The sequence below is a fragment of the Synchiropus splendidus genome, chromosome 6 (assembly GCF_027744825.2).
Source record: "Synchiropus splendidus isolate RoL2022-P1 chromosome 6, RoL_Sspl_1.0, whole genome shotgun sequence".
NCBI lineage: Eukaryota > Metazoa > Chordata > Actinopteri > Syngnathiformes > Callionymidae > Synchiropus > Synchiropus splendidus.
The window spans coordinates 14,075,410-14,098,473 of NC_071339.1; the positions used below are offsets into that span (position 1 = coordinate 14,075,410).

At 44.7% G+C, this 23,064-nt stretch overlaps 1 protein-coding gene across 3 annotated transcripts in view; it reads right to left on the reverse strand.

Moving 5' to 3' along the window:
- Window positions 1-16,184, reverse strand: part of pax7a (paired box 7a) — a 46,838-nt gene extending 30,654 nt beyond the window's left edge. Inside the window, exons 1-4 of one of the 3 annotated variants that reach the window (XM_053867640.1) lie at window positions 15,867-16,184; window positions 14,575-14,810; window positions 13,864-13,993; window positions 13,581-13,709 (exon numbers count right to left, since the gene is read on the reverse strand). In XM_053867640.1, coding sequence (XP_053723615.1) covers window positions 13,581-13,709; window positions 13,864-13,993; window positions 14,575-14,810; window positions 15,867-15,951 — 580 coding nt within the window. In that variant the 5' untranslated portion in view covers window positions 15,952-16,184. Of the gene's footprint in view, window positions 1-13,580; window positions 13,710-13,848; window positions 13,994-14,574; window positions 14,811-15,866 lie in introns of all 3 variants that reach the window. The other 2 variants (XM_053867639.1, XM_053867642.1) reach the window with 2 other exon arrangements.
- Window positions 16,185-23,064: the final 6,880 nt, after the last annotated feature.

The following is a 23,064-nucleotide window of genomic DNA, read 5'->3' on the forward strand; positions in this document are numbered from 1 at the left end:
CAACAGGGTGTTCACTGGGCCTCCCGGCCTTTTCAGCCTGGAGAGAGGAGCTCCTCAGGGGGCCATTAGAGCATGAATAGGGCCCTGACAGGCCTGTGCAGCTCCGCGGGGCATCCATAAACGCTGACATATTGACTCCCCATGCCTAAGCACTGCCCAAGTGTGAAAACACGCAGCGGAGCGATGGAGCTTCAATAGAACCAGGGTAATACTGAAATGATGTATGTCTGTTTTCATGCCGCGGAGTTTGCAACACTTAAATAATAGGAATTATTATTGGTACTTTTGCCAGTCTTCCTCAAATACAAGCAAGGCAAGTGGGTAAAGCCTTCACACATTCCTTCACATCGTGTGGCTCACAACTTTTGACTTTCACTTTACGCCTGTGCCCAAAACTTTCCCATCTATATCGTGAGAGTTTTCTTCGAAAGAGTTTTGACACATTTAACTTACCGCCTCGACGGTAAGTCTTTGAGTCTTTGCTAATTGAGGTCACAGTTAAAGTAATGAAATTAACAAAGAGCGAGCAAAAAGCAGCCTATGGGGGTCTTTGCCAAATGGCACTGGAGCCAGAGTCCTGGTCCCCCAGCTAAGAAAAGAGGGGAAGAAAAAAAAAACCAACGCAGGAAATCAAACAGTAACGTCTCAGGGCTATGAGCCGAGGTCTCCTGAAGGAACAAATCATTTTCTCAACAAAGCCAAAGAGAGATTACTGGGAACAGTATAGGATTGCACAGCCGACCATTTTATGCGCCCGAGGGTGGTTTTGTAATTTTCTGGATGAGGCCGGGCAGCAAATATTGCAGAAAAGTTTATGATAGAAGGGACAGTGAGGAGCAGTTGTGGAAACTTTGGAGAAATAATGAGGTAACTGCATCATTAGTCAGGAAGGAAGGTTCAAAGCAAACAGTCTGACGGTCCTCACACCGTCGGAGTGGAGGGAAGAGCAATAAATGATTAGGAAACATCCGAGGAGCGGCGTGGTAATCTCCACACTGTGGCCTCACTCAACACATTTGAAGATATTAAACCCTGCTCACTTTTCACGCCATTGTCAGTACACAAACTGTTCAGATCCAGCGGCTCCATGTATATAATTTAATGAATATTTCTCTAAAGAGCTTTTTCACAGTGCTTTGCCGTGCTTGGCATTAATTTGTGCACGTCGCCGGCTGCAGTGTGGCACAGTCGCAAAGCTTTTTACACTGCGACGACATATTCCCCAAGGAGAGAATGACTGACGATGCAGAAATAAGCCCATTAGTTGAAAATGGGCGACGACATTGGTAAGTTGTTATTTTGTCGGCGCGGACAGGAGCTCCGCCCCACTGTTTGGACAAACCGCTTTCACATTTCCACTCGGTGAGGGGGGGGGACAAAAATACACAGCTCTGATTTGCAACACTCCGGGAACATGTTTGTTGTCTTTGTGGCGGAGGAGAGAAAGAAAACACGGCCAATTAAAACAAATGAATATTCGAGTGCGACGCAGATCAAGAGCATATAATGTGAAATGTTCTGGCCCCGAGTAGCACCGGCTAATGGCGATTTTTAAACTGGCAGACCACGGTCAACGTCTCTCATTCATCAGCAGGGAGGGAGCGTTTGGCCACGCTGCGCTAAACGTAATTACTGTTGCACATTATGGCAGCCATTGCGGTATTGTAATAAAATTAGCCAGAAATGCTTTTTTGTCTTTGCTAACGCAGCGCCATGGTAACCAGCTGACATCACGCCACGCTCCGTGCCAGCTGTCAGACTCAGTGTCTTCCCCTGACCCGCTCGTCTGCTGCGCCATTTAACGTGGACGTGACGGAGCGTCCGGCGCCGATTCATGCGCTTTTATTGTTGCCCGGGCAACAATGGCTTAATCACCAAGACAATTCTGACAGAGGATCTGTTGTTATTACACAGATCCCACCAAATTATTCCGACAGGCGGGATGGATTGTCGCTGTTTTTATTTCAAAAGGAATCCTGTAATATCCTCCGAGCCAATCTTGAATTTGATAGTGTAAAAAATGCATTCATCCCAAACAGGATTCTCATTAAGGCACACGGAACACAAGGCATTTGTTAATTCAATCGGACGAGCATTTTCTGCCCATTAAGCGCCTGTTATAGTTTAGTTTTCGAGCGCAACCGTGCTCTTGCTGGTTAAACAAACGCTCCCACCTGGGGGCTCCACCCTCTCCTACAGTCACGTTTGCTTCTGTTATACATGAACTTAGACTTCGGCCTGTAGGGGCCGCTCACATAACCCATAAGGCGCCGCAACAGTTCCTACCACAGCTAGCAGTTAGAACAGCGGTGACCAACCAGTCAGAGGCTAAGAGCCACATTGTTTTACTTTGTTGCTGAAAAGAGCCACATCCTACAAATACGTAAGGTCGTAACGCTCAACCTGAACAGCTGGTCATGTGACTGAGCGTCAGTATAGCGGTTAAAGCACATCCCTGTGTGTCACAAGGTTGATGGTTCTCGTCCAGCATATGTCTCTTGTGCATGTATTTTTAAAATTCATACTTTTTACCGTGATCCTCCTTGAAATATCAAGCGACATAGATAGAAATGTGTGCACAATTTATTTTACTTATATATTTTTTTTACATGGCTCATGCCACCAATAACATGACGGCCCGGTCTGTGGGTGTGAGTGACGCTGCAGACTGGAGCGTCTCATCTTCGCTTCACTGAATTACACAACAATGAATAACAGGTGAAACACATGCCATACGTTTAGTTTAGGGAATGACAAAGTTTGGTGAAGAGCCGCATGACACTGGGAAAAGAGCCGCATGTGGCTCGGGTGCCATGGGTTGGCCAGGCCTGAGTTAGAAGTCAATCACAAATTTAGAACATAAAGCTCCACTGGACAGCGCCGACCACCGCCCTCTGCTCAGGCCTGGAGCACCGGGTCACCAATCTAAGCAGGACCGGACTTTACTGAAACTCCTCCCTACTTTCTGTGTCATCAACAGGGTTTACTCAGTAACTGAGCCTTTAACACAACTAACTATCACACAACCGTCAGACTCTAACTCAGAGTCAGCCAAAACAAAAACAATGGGCCATGAACCATAACTGTTGCAGTGCATTATGAGGGAAGGTCAGTCAGGAATGTGATTCAAAATATTGCGATGTTCTAGAGTATTCTAGTCTAGTAGGGAACCACATGTACTGTATGTATATTGGGGGTCAGCTGAGGCCCACTTGCCTCAACTTTGACTTGGACAAAACTGACAAGAGTCGAACTCTCAACACATTTCAGCGGTGAATAGGTTGAACAACTGGTTGATTTTCTTGTCATGAAATGTTAGCGCTTTTTTGATATTCTGTCTTTAGTCCAGTGAACTGCAGGTCTTTTTGCTCACGAGCGAGTTTATGTGTCGTCCTGACAATCCGTGTCAGCGGGGGTCACTTATTTACTTGTTTATTGCCTTGTTAATGAGGCGCAGGGAGCGGCAGGTTCCGCTCTCCCCCACTGCAGCGATGCACCTCTATAGAAATGTCTAATCACGACAAAGGGCTTCCCATTAAAAACCCCGACACTCGTCGTCCCGCTGAGGACACTTGTCTCTCCTCGTGGCGTGACTGTGAATCAACAGTGAGAGCTGAATAAATGGCCTTTAAAGAAAGGGAATTGCTGCTCTGGCGGTGACACTTGAGACCAGCAAGGATCCACCTGTCATCTGGTTCTCTCCCATTTCCTCCGCTCGCTGTCGGACACTTGTGTCTAATGAAGTTGAGGGTCTGCAATCCCAGGGGGGTGAGTGTCGTTTCCCCGCCGGATCCTCGGCTCTGCGTCCACCGTGGACGCTGATATTGGCCAATCAGGATCCATTACGGCGCAGGATGAAGTGGCCACTGGCAGAGAGCGAGCGCGCGCGCGAGAGAGAGAGAGGCGGCCATCGTGGGGACCCCCCTCGGAACTAAATTGGATTGCCAATGTGGCCCACAGATGTTTGAGAAGTGAAGCAAAACAATGGAGCAGAAAATAAATACTCCAAAGCCACAATAATGACTCCACTTGGTAAACTAACACAGTATTGATCGTCTTCTTCTTCTTGTTTGTTTAGAAAAGCCTCATCCCGGCTAATAGCTGTCTGAGAGTGTAATCTCTCCCTTGTCCTCCCCCTCCTCTCCTCCCCTTCACAGTCCCCATTATGTGGCTCCTTTCACTGCGTCTCAAATAGTTTAGGTTCAGTGTCGCGCTGGGGTACGGGGCATGGGACCGAGGGCCAATTGTTTGCTAATGTTGACACCTGCCAGAGCAGGCTTGGTCTATTTGAGGCCCGCCAAGCTGAAAAAGTGGATGCTCCCCCTCTTTAGCCAGATTAAGTGTGGGTTGCTGGGGTCACAAATCACTGGACTCCCTCTGATGTTGAGAGGCGCAGAGCCAGAGACAGAGAGGACTAAAGGGAGCGCTGCTGAGGGAGGGACAGAGGGATGAAGAGTGGCAGGCCATTGTTTACCATGAAGGAGGGGAATAGCGCTTCTTCTTGGGGAAGCCGCGTCAGAAAAAATAGAAAATCAACACGTTGCTTTGTATAAACAGATTTCAAACTGGTTTTCTGAGCGATTAGAGCTACTTGGAAAGCTTCTGCTTTTTAAAATTCAGAGTGTGCGTTGCGCTCACACTCGCTGGAGAGGAATGAAGCAATGACTGGATTCATCTCCATTCAGTGTTCAAGTGTCCTAACTTTGTTCTCTTCTCATGTGAAGATGGCAACAAGTTCTCTGCTCTGATCTGGAACCCAAATACTTCATTCACTTCTGCTGTGTACATGATGATGTTACCGTCGCTGTGATGTCAGGAAAATGAATCAACTTAAAGAGGTCCTGAGATCCAGCCAAGATTGTTGCCCTACTTATAGTTTAAAAAGCATTTGAAATGTTATTGAGCGCAGTAAGCTCAATCAGGCAGCAGGTGTCTGAAAATGAAATTAAATGTTCCCTAACACAGAGCTCAGGTAAACATATGGCTCAGAAGCTTTGGTACAAGTGCAGCGAGTCACACTATACTACAAGTACACAAGGTCCCATCGCTTGAGGGTGGGGGGCTTCAGCTTTGAAGACAAGCGTGGAACACACCTGAGATCATGTGATGCTACAAATAAAAACTCACAGCTATAGTGAGTGTCAGGTCCCACAAAGATTGACAGGGCAGTTTTGGGGGAAGCATCGCGAGTGTCGCCTGGACGTGGGTGAGTTTGAGTGAAACTCAAGTGAAGGTATCAGGTGAACCTCAGATCGTCGTTTTCAGCGTGGCCCCGGGGCCCTGACAAGAGGTGCCCCCGGCGACCCCCTCCGCTGCTCTGCAGATGTACATTCATGCAGCGGGAGCAGCGATGTGAGCAGCAGAAGCTCCCTCTCTCTCTTTAAGTGCTGCTGTCCAGCCTTATCGTGTCAGTTTGAAGGCCCCATTCAAAAGTATTCATGCATCTGCCTTTGAGGCACAATAGCAGCTAGTTTATAAACTGTCTGCCCCGGCAGCCAAAGGCTTTAGTTCACATTGTTTTCATCCCCTTAATAAACTTTTTGGAGGAGTTCATCAACTGGCCTGAATAGACTCCGCTGCAAGTCTCCGAGACAGAGAGTAACAGAAAAGACCTTTTCTCCTCCCTTTTCTTTCTCTCGTCCCTTTCTAGTGGCTGTTCATCCAACAATTGCGAGGGGGGGCTGTCAGACATCACAGAGCTGCTTTTCTGAGGCAACACAACCCACAGAAAAAGGCCTTTAATAAAGGGAGAATGTGGCCGTACGAAAAAAAGGAAGAGAAACAATTGTTTGGTTTCCTTTGTTTCGTTTGAGCAGACACACAACTTCAGCTGCACAAAGGTGTGAGATGAATTTCACTGGCTACTGTTCAACGGCCCGGCGTCGTGTCAGGGTACCTGTTGCAGGGTTTAAGTCAAATTCCAGTCGATGATTTAGTGCAGCAGTGGCGCTCCATAGCTCCTCACCGAACCAGCAACATCTCGATTTTGTCTCCTGATGTCAAAAGAACATCACTGCTTCCTGAACTGTTCCCTGTCAGATTTGTTTTCTTTGCTGACGCCTGTTAATTTTGGGCCGTAAACGGTTAATCCGCTGTGCTACCTTTAAACTCTGGGGGTGAGAAAATGAGTCAAACTTGAAGAGTCCCTAATAGATGTCGGTTGTAATTCATTTCATACCTCATTAGGACGAGGCTGCGGCTCACACTTTTGTTTGTTTAGCTGGACGACCGTCGTTGCAGCTATGGAAGAGAGAAAAAAACACACTCCCTGGAAATAAAAGCTCACAGCGGTCCAATTCAGCGGCAGCTCCCACCCCCCCAGCCCTCGCTGCCCCACCACCATCTGACCCAAAAAGGCCTTATTGGCTGCCCCGGACCAACCACCTACTGTTTCCCACCGATGCACCCGCTGCATTTCAACACCCTAATTAGATGTGACAAGTTCAACGAGCTGTTCCAGGGGAGGAAAAGCTGCTCAGGTTATGATTTCCGAGTCAGACTCTGAAGGGAATCGGAGGACAGCTGATTCCTGTCACACCCATTCATCCTCTTCCAGTCAATTAAGCATCAGTGCTCACAAAACGCTGGCAATTTAGGCAGCGGTTCGCCGCCGCCAGGCGACGTGTCAAAGCTGCGACAAGGTCAGGAAGCAGTGTCTTCAGGATGGAGCCGAACAACGACAGCATCGTTGTAACAATAATAATAATAATAATAATAACAATAATAATAATAACAATATGTCCATGAATTTAAAGAATATTCTACAAAAAGATTAGCACAGGAATATGTGATATATTCTGTATTTATTTTCTCAGATTGTATTTTACTGGATTGAAAAAGTCTCAGTTTTCAGGTTCATAAAACAAACAGTTCACGTTTACTCTGGTAAATTATTCCTGTCCATCAGTCAAGGCCATTTTCACCCAAAATCAAAACCAAAAAAGACAGACATGTTGATTCTGAGTGTGAATGAATCAGTGAAGTTGTTTTTGTGCCGCTGCATTTAATATCAATGTATTTTTAAGTCGGATTTTTCTTTTTTAACTTGTAATGTATTTCATAACGATTCTAAATGATCTAACTGAGGTAACTTAAATGTGGTGTGATTTTTGTGCCTGAAAAAACACTTTTTTTTTCTTAAAATGAAGGAAATATATTTGAACAAATACGTCAGTTATTATCATGAAATGTATTACACATCAACATTGTACGTGTTAAAATGACATGCCCTACATAAAGGAGCGCTCGGTTCAGAAGCCCCCGACCAGGAAACCTCCTCCCGATAATGAAGGAGGTCCGAGCTGTCTGACCTGCGACGGCCGAGACGTGAGCGCGACTCAAAGGGAAGGAGGAAGTTGGATAATTGAGATTCTCTCTTTATTTTGGAGCCCGTGGGCCTTGGGGCGCCGCACCCAGCTCCGTATAGTGAAAATTGGCGGAATAAAAGACAGACAGAAATGAGAGACACCCCACTGTTGTGACAGGATACCTGGAGGGCAGCGCTTCCTCTTTAATTTGTCTCGTATGGTGCGGAGACCCCCAACCAGACGCCAGATCCCCCGAGTCAGCCTTTAATTCTCGGTGGTGAAACCATGCCGTTATTAAATATGGAATCAGAAGTGCTGCATCTGACCGTCACCTGAGGAGCTGCAACACCTGAGTCGGACCGTGAGCCGGCCAAACAAAGGCCCACTGAGGGGCTTACAGCTTATTGCAGATATTTGGGTGCAGGAAATGTTAACCTTGAAATGCTACTATCAGCCTCTAACAATGTGTGATCATAACCCCATAAATGAGGGGAGAAATTGAATCCTTTTAAGTTATTAAGCAGGAAAGGATTATAAACTGCTCTTTATAAATGAGCTAGAAATCCCCATGTCTTCCTCTGTACACTCACTAAATTCCCCACCAGAAGCTGCAGAGGGAAGATTGCCCCCTTTCAAGAGCCCCACCAGAGATGGAAAAACCATTTTTGTGCCCAGATAGGGAGTCGTCCCACATGGTAAGCGCCACTTTAATTAATAGACAGCCCTGAGAGGTATCACTGTCAGCAGGGATAATGGCAGTGTTTGTGCTTCCATGAATATTTCAGATGTGATCAAAGTCAGATGCCAGCACAGAATGAGTTTAAGCCTACTTGGGTTTTTTTTTTTTTTTTAATGCTGTGGAAACTTAAGCTCCTGACAGAGAGGCGTCTCGGGTGTGGTAGGCCTACCAGCCCCAGTCAGCCGCTCTCGGAGCATCACTCAGCAGGTGCTGTCGCAGCCTCACCTGGGCTGACAACCATCCTCACCTCATTTCTCATACGTACATACATACATAAACATCCGTGTGCATTTTTATCACTTAGAGAACGCATGACTTCATTAATACGTTCAAAAGGAAATACATCAAAATGTAGGAATCATTTTTATTTGAGCGTATTTGATGACAATGTGTGGTGTATTTTAACCATTATTCCAGTATTGCTTCAACATATTTTATTACATCCTCTGGTGTTTTAAAATGCAGACACCCAGATATTTTCCAAAAAATATGACATAATTTCAAAATAGTATTTCCCCCAATTTGATGCACTGAAGAATGAATTAATTATCAGATATATAAATATTTGTTAAAATCTCTAACAGTAAGAGCAATGAGTGAACAGTATTTCTGTTTTACCATAAAAAATATTATCATAATTTGAAGTGCACATCATATATTTTTTTTCTCTTGGTTTCAGTGAAAGTGAATTTCTTACATCAAGTTATTTGTCTGTTTCATGTTCTATTTTATTGGTGATAAAAACAATTTTAAAAAATCAAGTCACCATTACACATTACATTTAAAATGTACTTCATGCGTATGTGTTTACACTATTTGTATTTTGCTGTGACTGTTATAAGGTTTATTGTGGGGACTTTGTGTGGCACGATCCTACGTGTGACTCCTTGGCCTCCGTATTCACGCAGCAGCGTGCTGATTGTGATTCCCTACACTTCTGATAAAGCTCCTGAAAATAAAGGCGACAGGAAGCTGAGGTTACATATTCCACATAAGTCAGAGTTTCTTTGCTGCTGCAGATTAGACTGCAGGCCTTAAGCTGCAGGATGCTCCATTCACTTGGCTCCACTGACATCTTTCTCTATTTTCCCCATGAAAATGTCTAAATTTAGCGCTGGGAGACTGGGTTGGTTTGCTGCGTCTGTGCCAGTGAATTTCTAAAATATGGGTTAACAGCAACACCCAGGAGAAAATTGAAGTATGATATTAAAACAAACAAAAACAATAGAGTAAAGCCTGAGCATGGAGATGCAGACATCAGCACCGCCCTCCACCTTATTTCCTTATAGAACATGGAATCAGTGAAAATTCAAAAGATGAAAGAAGGATTTCCTGCAGGGCTGTTAACACCACATTCTTGCTCCTGCTTCTCAACAACAACGCCACCCACACCAGCATGACCTTTGCTCCCTTACTCTCCGTGTTTATGTGAAATTGATGTTGTTCATTAGTTATTGTGAGATTCTTCACACGTCTGTCTCTGCGGTTGTTCCATATGTACTACAATCGACTCACAAAAATATCAAAATAGATCACGTCCACCATGAGCTGGCACAGTAAATATTTAGCGGCTTCACTTCCAAAACTGCAAAACAGATGGCAATAAGATTTGGGAGCATATTTTTTGCGCACAATGAAGGTGCAGCTGATGCTAGTGCTAACATTTAAATAAAGATACTAGGGAGAGGGAACTGTTTGCTGCCCCCTTGACACCACCACTGCAAAGGATGGCAGATGGACAGACATTTTTTTAGTTGGGGAGTTTACCTCTGTACTCACAGTTTTATTATCATAAAAGCATAAAGACTTGAAAAATAAAACAAATGAAATCTAATATTGATCTCGCATGACCACTATCTGTTATGGGTCTAAATCGATTTTCAAAAGAGAGGAAAGGCTTGTTTTGTTGGTGTTAGTCTTGGAAAATGCAATATTGTCAAGTGAAGTCACATTAGAATACAAATAAATAATTAATAAATCACATTTTCGTGTGGTGAAATGTGAATCCTTCGTTAGTAATATTTTTCAAATGCGTTGACATACTATTATTATTGTTATTATTATGAATATTATTATGATGCTTATTTCTGCTCCTGGAGAGCCGCAGCTCGCTCCAGAGGCTCAGGCCCACCGATGTAAACTCCAGTGGCTGCGGGGACGGGGGAGGTTAATCCGAGTTTAATGCAGTGAAGCGCAGCGCAGGGTCTGGGCTATGATGGGTATGTTATCTCTGCCCAACATTTGGGTCTCCCTCAATTTCCAGCCAGCCAAATAGCTGCGAGAAAGTGCAGATGGAGTCACTCTCAATGCCTGAGGAAAGAGCGTTATTAATAGCTAAATAACTTCGCCATACTTTCAGTGAATCTCTCTCTCTCTCTCTCTCTCTCACACACACACACACACACACACTGTTCCAGATGGATTTGTTTGAAGTGGTCTCCCGCTTCATTCCCCTGTCCTTCCTCATTCAGCACGGCTTTACACCCGAAATATAACTACATTATATTACCATACACTTAGTGGGGGAGAGGAAGAGGAGGGTGTCTCGGCACTGAAGGCCAGCGAGCGCCCTTCTCCGTGAGAGGAGTCCCGCTCCATGCCTGTGAAACACGGCGGGAATTTGTCAATAACGCGCAAATAACGCGCAGAATTAAAGCGGGGAGGGGGGGGACGACACGTGACACCGCCTCTGCAGCGGCCTCGCCCCGCTCTCCGACACCTCTGTCACTGAAATAATCCCAGCTGGCATCTGGTTAATTAGATAGAGGAGTTCAGGTAATCCCGTCCGTCTCCTGTCGCTCAAGTGCGCTCGCTGCGTCAATGGAAACAGCAGGATTTGGAGCAACGCGCGCGTCAATGGGTCCCATTTCTGACACTTCTCTGATGGACTTTTCAAATCAAGTGATGCCTCTATGAATTCTCCAGTCTGGTGCCGGTGTTTTGCTTCCCGTCGTTAGTTTGCGACACAATAATCTGAATAATCTGAAGCCTCCGTGTCACCGCTAATAAACAAATAAGTACATTCTCTAATCTGGATAACATATATTTATTTATATATATAAATATATATGTGTGTATCTCATGAATTTTGCGCCCAGGGCGAGCCACTGTGAGCTGAGATGAAAGTGAAAAGAAATAAAAGGCTCCATTTAATCTGCTTTAAAAGCTGCTCTCTCTCTCTCTCTCAGCACATCGTCGCGGAGTGAGAGGCTGATTGGGGATAAATACATTTCCTAACATGCCTGCGAGCTGTTACAAGCCGCCACGAACACACTCACCTATTCAGCGATCGTGCTTTTCCCCTGCTCCGACTCTAATAAGTATTAACGTTATTAAGCGCCATCCGGGTGCCGCCAATCTCCCGCGCTTCACGCACGAGGGCGCGCTTCTTTTTATAGCGCCGTAATTCTCTTCCAATTAAAAAATAACAGCAACGCATATTTTTGCATTAAAACAATGATATTCAAGGAGTTAAAAACCCCATCGAGTTGTTGCGCGTCCAAAACATTCGGAACGAAAGGGCGACATTTTTCTCCGGTGCGACAGAAAAAGCGAACGCGTTCACGCTACCGACCGATTCCACTCCAGCGGGCCATTATATTAGATTATATTACCAAACTATCTAGCAGCGGGGCGCACTGAATTATTCATCTCCTTTTATGTGTCTCCTCGGCCTTTGTGCCCAAAACTTTTCTCTCTCTCTGTGCAGCAGATTTTTTTGAAAGAAAGAAAAAGGACGTGTCCACGCCGCGCCGCACTCCAGGATTTGCTTTCTTCGCTGGAGAAAGGCTTCAATGGAGAAGGTTTGGCCTGCGAGCTTTAAGTTCGGACTGGGTTTTTTTTAAAGTGGGGGACTGTGTCTCTTTTAAAGTGGGACTTTTTTTTTAAAGGCTGCTGCAACCAAAATGAAGACTAATGACGCGTTTGGTGACTCGGACCTCAGTTTTGAGGTCAATATATCAGGCTTGACGTCATCAACATAATAATCCCGCGTTAGTTTAATGACTCTCCGGATATTATCCACAGCTCAAAGTCGTAAAATTGAAGCAATACTGACCCAAAAAAAAGCAAACTGATAAATGTATAATAATGTACTGCCTTATGTATTGCCTGTAAATGAGATTCAACAACAGAGATTCAACAAGCAAATATAAAAAAGGTGTAAAGCTACAACATTAAAGTCCATCACTGGGCGCCAGCGTGACATATATCCTCAAATATGGAAGCAGCCAATCCCTGACGTCCGTGGTTCCAGGGATGAGAACAGCAACAGACCACCGTGCAGCCGAAGCAGGCTCCAATTTACTGACCAAATATTGTCGCGACTGCTGAGCGTGTTGTGCTGCTGTGATCAGTGTTCCATCTACATTCCGACGGTTTGGCCTGTGGCCTCCGTCGTCGCCCAGCAATATTCATAAACATGAGCAAAAGTGAATGAGATTATTTTCATATTAGGTTGCGGTGGTGAAAGACAGCGATCGTGTGCTCAACAGATAGTTTGTATTTTATAATGCAAACGATAACAAAATGGTGTTTGCTGGTGAAAACGGCCCAACGATGTTGTTGATTATTGATGTGTAATTGTGGATATCATTTAATGACAGAAATAAAATCAAATAATGCAATAGTGCCTAAAATGCATATAGATGGCGAAGATGATGATGATGAGGACAATTTTCCTTAAATGTACAATACAAATACCTCAACAGCTACAGTACTGATGCTGCTAATGCTAACATATACCATTAGATAAATAAATAAATACAATAAATAAACGCAGTCATAAGACTTATTATTATTATTATTATTATTATTATTATTGATAATTTTATGCCATGCGTATTATTTATAGTTCACACCTATAATTGTTATTAAAATACTAGTCGCAGCTGTAGCAGTACATTACCAGCACAATACAGTCTTGGAATAATACATTATTTGAATTATATTTTAATGATTACCATTTAAAAGCAATAGCAATACACCACAGGTGCTACAATATTAGCTCAAAGTTGTGTACAGATTTACGGCAGCCAAAAGCATCACACTCATTTCATTTCATTTCTTTTTTTTTATTTTTTATTTTTATGGTATTATTTTTTTTTTTTTTAATCTGTGTTTGGATTGAAATTTAATCGCGACCAAATGTGGACTATAGCGTGTTTGCAGTGAACCAGCATGGCTCAGCAAATCTCTCCAGTGCATCGCAGGTGTGGAGGCTGAAGGCACCAGAGTGAAGGATGGAAACGCGAGCGGCGCTTCGCTCTCGCGGAGACAAGCTCGGTGACATCGATTGTTAAATGGGTCATCTGTCGTTTAGAGCCAGTTAGAGCGCTGAATGGGGGGAATTTGCTACACAAATTAATTTGGTGCCGTCGAACAGCCCTCTGCCAAACCTCTCATAAATAATGAAACAAGTGCTGGCTCCCACTGAGGAGGGACGGGAGCCATTTCCCGGGAGGCCGCCGCAGCATTCGCCGCATTCCAAGTCGAGTCTGAAGCGTGTGTGAGCAGATCTGCTGCTGTTCACTTACATTTATCACCGAGGATGCCATCGATGCTATGCTTTGTTTTCCTCTCTCCATCTTCATCCTTCTTATCACAGTCATCCTCGTCATCTTTTTTGCCAAATCGGGCCCTCAACACGCGGCTGATGGAGCTCACTAATGGCGACAGAAAGGTAGACGGTGATTAGCCCCGAGAGCGCAGCACAAGCATCCGCTCAAGCAGCGCGCACACACTCGCCCACAGTCTAGTTTGTGGCTGGAATTAAGGAGAGAAAGAGAAAAATCAGCAGCTTACCAGATGAAGCCTCACCTGAAGGAACCGTGCTTCTGTCACACACCCCGTCCTTCAGCAGCTTGTCCCGGATCTCCCAGCTGAACATGCCCGGGTTCTCTCGCTTGTACTCCTCGATCCGCTTCTCCACGTCCGGAGTGGCCACCTGCTGTGAGTGCGAGCACAGACCCCGTCACCTTTGCCATCACTTTTCTATTATTGAGTTAGAAAGCTGTGAAAAATCACTCTGAAATATAGACTCCCCTCATGTAAACATAAAATTCCTCCAAATGTGAGACGAGCTTCACTCAAGCACATTCAGATTTTACGCAGCATATTTTTTCTTATTTTATCATATAACTCCTCTAAATGGTGCATCGATTGAATCACTGATTAACTGGGAGAGAAAGAAAAAAAAAGTCAAGATTTAGAGTACATGAAAAATAACGTGCCAAAAATGATTTCAACGCTTTTCAAATTTATTTTCCACGTATACTACATGCAAAATAAAGAAGAGTCACTATGATTCCGATGAAGTGCGCTCTGTAGTCAACATGACTATGATAATAAAATCATACTGTAAATCGTATTGTCATATACTGTAAGTCATATTTTTACTAACTACCGAAAAAGTAAAGCTAAATATCAATATATATTTATTTTTTTATTTTTTTTTTGTATTGACTTGTCATCGATGATGAATAATAACGACGGTGTGCTGTTGGCGGGTGATGACATCTGTCCTCTTACTCTGGGCTTGCTGCCTCCGATGGCACCGGGGCGGATGGAGCCGGTCTCCTGGTACCGACAGAGGATCTTGGACACGCAGCCGTGAGAGACCCGGAGCTGGCGCGAGATGACGCAGGGTCGGATGCCGTGGTGCGCCATCTCCACGATCTTGTGGCGGATGTGGTTCGGCAGCGGCCTCCCGTTGATGAACACGCCGCCGAGCTGGTTGACCCTCCCCTGACCCAGCGGGGTGGACACTGCACCGCAACAACGACACAGACGTCAGCAACAACGACAACAACAACGGCAACACACTTGGTGGCGCACGAGTCCTCATTCCCCACATGCTGGTGGCTCCAAGGAGCGCCGCGGTGCGAGAGAGACGCACTTCCCGCCCTGATTATTCCCCGTCATGTTGTCCAAATATTGGCGTGATCCTTCCAGCCGTGAGTCTCATTGCCATCTCCAGCAGCAGGACTCTCCAGCTAATCCTGCGCGGTTCCGCTGCGGCCCACTTGAGCACGAAGCGGCCGGAATGGGAAAACGGTTTCCATAAATGCATGCAAATAGAAAGCGGTTGTTCGCTCCCCTCCATATGCTCCAGACGAATGAGTTAGATTGCTTTTTTTTTGTCTCTTTGTCATGAGTGCTTTCAAAGTCAAGGCCGAGGTCTGCAATTCTATTTCTGTATTTAAATCATCTGCTAAAACTAGCACACAAGGGCCAACCAAAAATCTCACTAAAATACGGTTGAGTCATCAAAATGTACGCATCATTGAAACAGTCAAAAAACTGTCACACATTTATTTACTATATTTAATATATTGGTTTTAAAATGTTAACATTTTCATTTCGAATATATATATATATATATATATATATATATATATATATATATATATATATATATATATATATATATATATATATATATATATATATATATATATATATGATGGTTAATAATATATCACACGTGATCCCAATATGTCACACTAAAACGGTGCGGTGAAAATCCAATAATAAAAATTGTTAACATGGGAGAAAACATCCGTCCTAACATCAATATTACTAAACGGGAAAAAAATGTGTTTAATACACATAAATAATGGAAGTATCCTGTTGAAACATTTTATTGAAATCACATCAAACGAGCAGAAAATAACGATGCCTTCAATTTGAATTTAGGCCTGGGTGACTTGATGTTCCTGACCTGTTATTTTAATGTTAGACTTTTCTCTTGTGATTTAGCGCACCAACTTGAACTGGTCCGAGCTTTGCTGTCCAGAAACTGACGTCGACGCGGCTCTTACCTTCCAGAGGGAAGCCGGTTCGGGGGTAGTTCTGGCCCGGCGCAGGGCGCACCATCCGAGGCACTGTTCCTGGTAAAGTAGCCATCCTGCAGCTACTCGATCTGCACCCCACAACCTGCTCGATGCTGTTGCTACCGTCCAAGTCTGCTCCCACAATGCGGTCCAATCCAGCACTGGGCTCTCTGGACTCAGTCCCCAGAACCAGCGGTGATGCTGCTGCGGAGGTGACCCAGAATACAGCAGGAGGAAGTTTGATTAGTAATGTCTGGGAGGAATGTTCCCTCTGGTGAGGAGTGGGCTCAGTGGCTCTAATGTCGACCGGCTGCGTGGAACTAGTTTAAGTGGCCAACTTTGCTGCTCGTCGTGGGAGGAGACAGCAGATCGCTCCCATAGGCTGCTGCGCGCTTCTCTTCTGGATGAAAGAGAGTGGGTTTATCCTGGAGCCCGCGGACCAATCGGAGCCGCACATTCCTCCTCTAATTCACTGTCGAGCTCCCCATCACACCTCCCCCCCGCGACCCAAGGAGACCCACCAGAACCAGCCTAAAACGTTCAATGTTATTTCTGACTCCAGCCTGTGTTGCTCAAAGGCACCCAGCTGCTCAACCTGCAGCCTTCTGTCTGTCTCCCTGATGGCAGAGATGAGTTCCACTGCTCTCGCTGATTCCCTCTGTGTAGACTGAAGCCCTCAAAACACACCCAGTTATTCTTCTCCTTTTAAACTATTTCGGTTTAGAACGAAAGTCAGTTTTTTTTAAATACATTTTTTTTAAATCAAGACAAGAGCCTTAATCACACAAACACACACGTTATGTTACTTAAATATATCCCTGTTATTTTTGAAGTTTTTGTCCTCAAATTGAGGCATAACCTCGTGGGGACCGGAAAAAAAGGTAACCACAAACAGCAAATGGTCCCCACAAGGAGGTGTGTTTCAAAGAATTGGTCCCCACAAGTAGAGCTATGCAAGTTCGCGCATGACACTCTTACACACACACACACACTCACGAATATGAATTGTTGTTTTTCAGGCAGGTTCGTTCTCACGCTACTCACACTTCATTGTTGCGCAGTTTAAATTCACTGAATTGTTTCATGCATTATTTGGTTGATTTCATTTTTCCTCTGGTAAATTATGACGCAGCTTCACACCGCCTACCACGTTGATTGTTTATTAAAATATCACATCGCGAGGTTCACAACAAGCTGCGTTGGAGAGTTACACACATGGGACGGAACAAGCAGTTTCTTTGGTCACAACAGAACATCAGATGTTGTACTATGCCGTCATGAGATGCACAGGATGGAAAATATTCAGCTTTCATTTTGGGTCACATCAGTTCTAACTGAAGGACCTTTGATGAGTGACGTGTTACTGTTTTGTTAAATAGTCTTCTTGATCCAAAACCATTGACTAAAATACTAAATATGGATATGAGCGTCAGTGTGTGACGCCACTTGTGTGAGTCTGTAAAATAAAGTCTAGTGAAACAATGTGTGAGTTGAGTTTATAAGATAAGTTTTTCTGCCAAATTTAATCAAATATATTATTCAAATAAAGTGTATGTCCAAGCTCCACGAATCAGCTTTTCAAACGTTGTAAATTCGAGACGCAAACGTGCGCAAAAGCCGCAGGAGGCGCGTATCTGGTTGACCTTCCAATGACGCTGAGGAGCGCGCGTGTTAACCTCCGCGGCTCCAACAGGTCGCCTTGGCCTGCAGCGCGCGCAAGCGCAGGAGAGACTGTATAAAATAGTATAAAGGGTCCTAGAACCAGAGGAGCGCAGTGGGCGCAGAGGAGCCAGTGACAATTGGCGTGGAAAACACTCCTGGTGCAGGCAATTTCACAAATCATTTTAGCAACAATTAGGGAGTGTGGAGGGGTGAAATGGCGATTTCACATGGAGACATGTGCCGGTGGTGGTGGTGGAGGTGCCCTGCCGAATGGCGCTGACCCGGACTCGCCCGCTTGGCTCCGCTTCACATGAGACTGAGGGACACAAAGAGCCTCCTGGGAGGATCAAATCAAACATCAATCATCCGGGACCCGAAACTAAAGAGAGGGCCACTCGAGGAGAGGTGACAAAACACCTGGTTGACGCAGTCAGCGCGTCTCCTTCCAGATCGGCGCACAGGCACTTTAATAACCAACAGGAAACTTCGTGGTCGGTAAAGCCATTGTTTTTCACTTGTTCGTTGTCAAATAAAAACAACAAAAGTCGATCCTTAAGTTGACGAATCTTTAATGTATTATTATTATTATTATTATTATTATTATTATTATTATTATTATTATTATTATTATTATTATTCAGAAATAATTTTTTTGCCAATGTCAGTGAGGATCCCACCAACTACAAAAGTATCGGTACATTGTGCAGTAATGAACAAAATAAACAAACAATTATAGTAATAGAAAATAAAATAAAACAATGAACAAATAATAAAACAATAATAATAGAAGTAATAAATAAACAACAAACAAGGGCTGTCCTCAAATTGATCAATTATTATTATTATTTCCTCACTTTAGTTCACCTCCGACCATGTTTTGGGATGTTTACTAAAACTAAAATATTGTGACTTTCCCAACACGACTTGGTAAGGTTCACATCAGACAGAAGAACAAGAGAAGGGAAGAAGCATGGAGTGAAGCAGGCTGGTTCAACACAAGGCCCGAGGGCCACAGCGGGCCCACTGTGAGATTACATGGGGCCCTCATTGTTAAAATACGTTCATAACCCATGATGCACTGCAACAACTGACACTTTAATAAGGCCCAAGGCTGACATTCAATCACTATTGTGATGAAAGATTTCACAAAATATGACAATATGAGCTTCATCCTGCTGGCCACTGTGGAGTGAACTAACTGAAGGTGAGAACATGTTCAACAAGAGACCTGTCAGACGATCGCAGACATGTGTCACTTACTGCATTTGCAGCTACGAGCATGCAGTTTAGGATGCTCGCATGTCGTTTTCTGGGAGGAGTAAGTGCAAATTTTTGCATTCAGCACATGGAGACTGCGTTATGGATGCAGACATTCAATAAAACCTCTTTAGTGGTGAATGTAAACACAATGGTGCTGACATGAACAAACGGCTCAGTGACTGGCCTCAGCAAGAGACACAGAAACATCTCACCCTGAGACAGTCAGGACAATGACTGAGATGGAGAGAATCTTTCCAGACGCATTTCCTGATCTTTATGACCCTGCTGCTGCTTCCTAACAGACGGACAGACAGACAGACTGATGGAAATTTCTGATGAAAAGAAGCCAGATACTTCCAGAGCGTCCCTCCCAGAGTGGACGCCATGGAGTCAGCCGACACCGGCACACGCCCACGGTAAAGGCCCAGAGTTTTAACTGTTGCCTCCAGAGTGGAAGTGGTGTTGGTGGCAGCCTCAGTGTTTATCTGTTTTAGCTGATATACGGCAGTGGATTTGCCTCTCAGACAGAGAAACCCGTCCTCTCTGGCGATAGTGTCTCCAATCTTATCTTGATCACAGCGCTCTTCAAACACTTCCTATATCGCCTCTAGTTTTTTTAAGTTATGCCCATTACCAAAGTTTCTTTTCTGTTTGTAGGTGCCGCGTGTGTGCGCTCGCCGCCGAGTCGCTTCTGCTGGTAAACAACGCTGAGAATCAAGAGCACAAAGGAAATAACAGCTTTGAAGAGGAGCATCGCCAATTTGGTCTTTATCTCGTTCAGAGACGCACAAAGGCGAGAGGAGGAGACGTGAAGAGGAGCTCAGCCTGACTGTGGCTCTGTCTGAGGAAGCACGCTGGTTTCACGGACGTGTATGTGGATAGCAATACTCACTTGACTCAACTGTAGTGCAGATTTACCTGCGACACTTGTCTCTGTAGGGCTAGCAATGCTAGCCACTAGCAAACAACAGATGGTCAGAAACCGGAGTTAAACAGTTCCAACTTCTTTGGAGCTCATGTTCTTGTTGGTCACCACAACAGCTTTATGTGCTGGGTTGACCATGCTAAATATAAGCAGTAATCCTGGTTTGGTCCTCACTACATCTCTTCTGAACTTTTATTTGCATTTTAATTTGCGAGTAAAATCTATTGAAGTGCTATTAATGCTAACCATTATTGACGGTCGGTTTGTTACGATGCTAACCATAAGCAATCCGTTCATTTTCATGCTAGCAACCGTCGTTTCTGTACAGCCTGACTGGGACCTTTTTTTTTATCACCTTCTCTTTTCATATGGTTCAGTTCAACCCACTGCTATGGATGCTAGCGATTAGCATAACACTAAAATGGCTGCTAATGGTGAAGCTAGTGGAACTTTTCAGTTGTTTTTTCGTTGGCGTCTGACTTGTCCATAGTTATTCTTAACCCTGGTCGGTTTCACTGGCCTGCGTCCTCTCCAGGCCGCGGCTGCTGCGCTGTGACGGGCGCGGCGCCTTCACTGCAGCCTTGTTAACATGTTCAGACAGTTCCACATCTGCTCGCCGTTTCCCAGATGTGTAATCACTTCCTGATGGGAATTATTCGAGAGCGATGAGGGTGTCTGAAATCTGCTCGCTGAATAGTGCTGAAGCGCTTGGTCCCTGTTGTAAGTGGAATTGAAGAAAGCTGATTGGAGATACCTACACCCTTCACTCTCCGCCCCTCATGTTTCAGACGTCCCAGCAATGAAGCTGCTCCACAGGATGGATCAAACCACAACTGGACCAGTCCAGGATTCTGGGGGTTTTAAAGACCTCAGAGCGAGTCGAGTCGTGTAGGCTCCCGCAGATGGTGACACGATTGAGAGTCGAGGGGAGCCACCAATCTTTTTGCATTTCGTTTAATGGAGTATTTTTTTGCATAAAAGATTGAATTTGTCTTTTTTTTCTCACTGTTTAGTTATATGAAATCATGTTTGCATGACTGAAGAAATGACATCTCTGCTTTGGTGTTCAAGTCATCTTCGTTTCTCAGTCAACAGTTCATGTTTTTTAAGGTGGACTTCTGACAGTTGAAACGCTGGTCTCAGTCTGATGTTGCGTCAGGAGGACGACAGGTTCCGTGGGCGGCTTCAGCACGATGGGAGCAGGTGGATTCGAGGCAGGCAGGGCGACATGCTGCCACTGCCTGTCAAAACGTGCCTTCCGCTGACAATGAGCAGAAATGATGCAACACTCATGGATTAAGACCTGAACAAACGTCAAATATTTCATGTGTCTCTGTGTTTTGGCAAAAACATCAATTAGAACAACACAATTAAACATCAACACCATCATCTCTGTTAGTGTTTCAGTCCACACTGACTGAAAATGATGTAGTGCACATGCCAGTCCAGCATGTGGCGCTGTAGCGGAAAGGAGGGTGTGTTGCATGTGGGAAAAAAGCTTAGCACTGTGTCCTAGCCACAGATGAGCAAAAAAAAAAACATCCCTCCAACAGACTCCACCATTGTTACAGAGCACATGCTATTCTGCGTGCGCTGATGTTTGGGGTGACAGGGTTTCAGAGCATTTCAGAGCGTTTCAGAGCGTTTCAGGCGACGTCAGTGCCATCAAACACAGACAAGTTTGAAATAGGGCGGCAAGTGGCGGCTCATTAACCATTGACAGCCCAGATTTCAAGGTGACGCGCAGAGAGGGAAAATCTTCAACTAGAAGAAGTCAAATGGAAGATAGTGGGTGATGATGGGTTACAGAGCTCCCTCACTAATCCACTATGTTCACTCTCCAAGCTGACCACTTTGAGAGGTGGAGGAGTCGACCAGCACAGGTTGCAACCCATCCTCACTCCCACGGCGTCATATATTGACACTGGGGACGTTACCTTTTGCGTCCTATACTGACGACAAAGGCAGCATTCAGCATTGCATGTTGATGCATTGGCAGCGCAACACATAAGAAAGATGGAGGTTTTGGTTAGGTAATGGTATCGTGCGTCCACACCCGACTTTCGACCTGCTCGATTTACGTCCACCCATACTCATGACCACAGCCAGCAGATGCTTTTTTTTTTTTTTTAATTCAATGTCTGGCACCGCAGCACGTAGCAGCCCGGCAACACGTACGTCAGTTACGGCAGCACATTATCCCAGCATCAACTACAATAGTACCTATTACCCTCGTGTCAGCTATTTTGAATGGCTTTCGACTTACGTTTAGTCCGACTTCCGGTCATAAGTCGGATTTTACTTGTACATGTAACTGCATGTCAATTGCTATTTACAGCCAGTCTAACGGCTGTGCATTTAGGTACCATCACTTAAGGTTCTTGCGCATCAGTAGCATATTTTTCTTGCAAATATTAGTTGTTTTTTTTAACCTACTGTATTGCAATGTTTAGTTTTTCGGACCGAGGTCAATTTTCCAAAGTTTCGCGGTGAGAGCACATCAGATCAATGGAGCCGCTTACGAACCAAAAACATTCAACATGGCAGAGCACTTGATCGTGTTCATATCACAGCAGCCGGTTTTTTACAACAAAACACATGAAAACTAACTAACAACGTTTAGCAAGAAGAGATGAGGAGATTGATGACGGTGTGTGTAAAATCAAGCTCATGTAAATTGCTTGTATAGTACAGAGAACCAAGTCGTCATTGAAAGGTAGATAAATACAAGCATCCGCTGACATCATGTAAACAATGGGAGGAGCCCTCTGGTTAACAGGAAGAGCTCTGCGCAGCCGTCAATGTTCGCATCCAAATTTCTCGCAATTTCATGCCATTTATTTGCGTTGCCGTCGTTGTGCAAGGACCTTAAGGAGGAGCGCCACATAAGGGGTTTTAAATAGCAATGACATCCAATATGATTCAGTGAAGAGAGCTTCCGTATGTCTCCCTGTCCCTCGCAATACCCTGCAAACCCCTGTCTCATCCGCAATCCTTGGCAACAGGCAATCCAGACCTCCGCACAGAGCACTATTCAGAAATGAAAATGTTCTTTTAGTACACTGCAGTACTAATTATTTAGTACTGATGAACATCACTTTGTCAGGGGAGTCATAGATGGAGATACTGAGGCTGTCATTGGGAGAAAGGACCAGATCAGAAATGAGTCTATCAGAGGGACATGTGGAGAAGTTTGGAGACAAAGTTAGGGAGGACAGAGGTTGGACACGTGGAGAAGAGAGACAGAGTTGGACGAAGGATGGCGGACTTTGGGATATGGTTGGGATTGAAATGCCTTAGCAAATATGTCCACATGCAACACTGAAGGCTGGCTTTGTC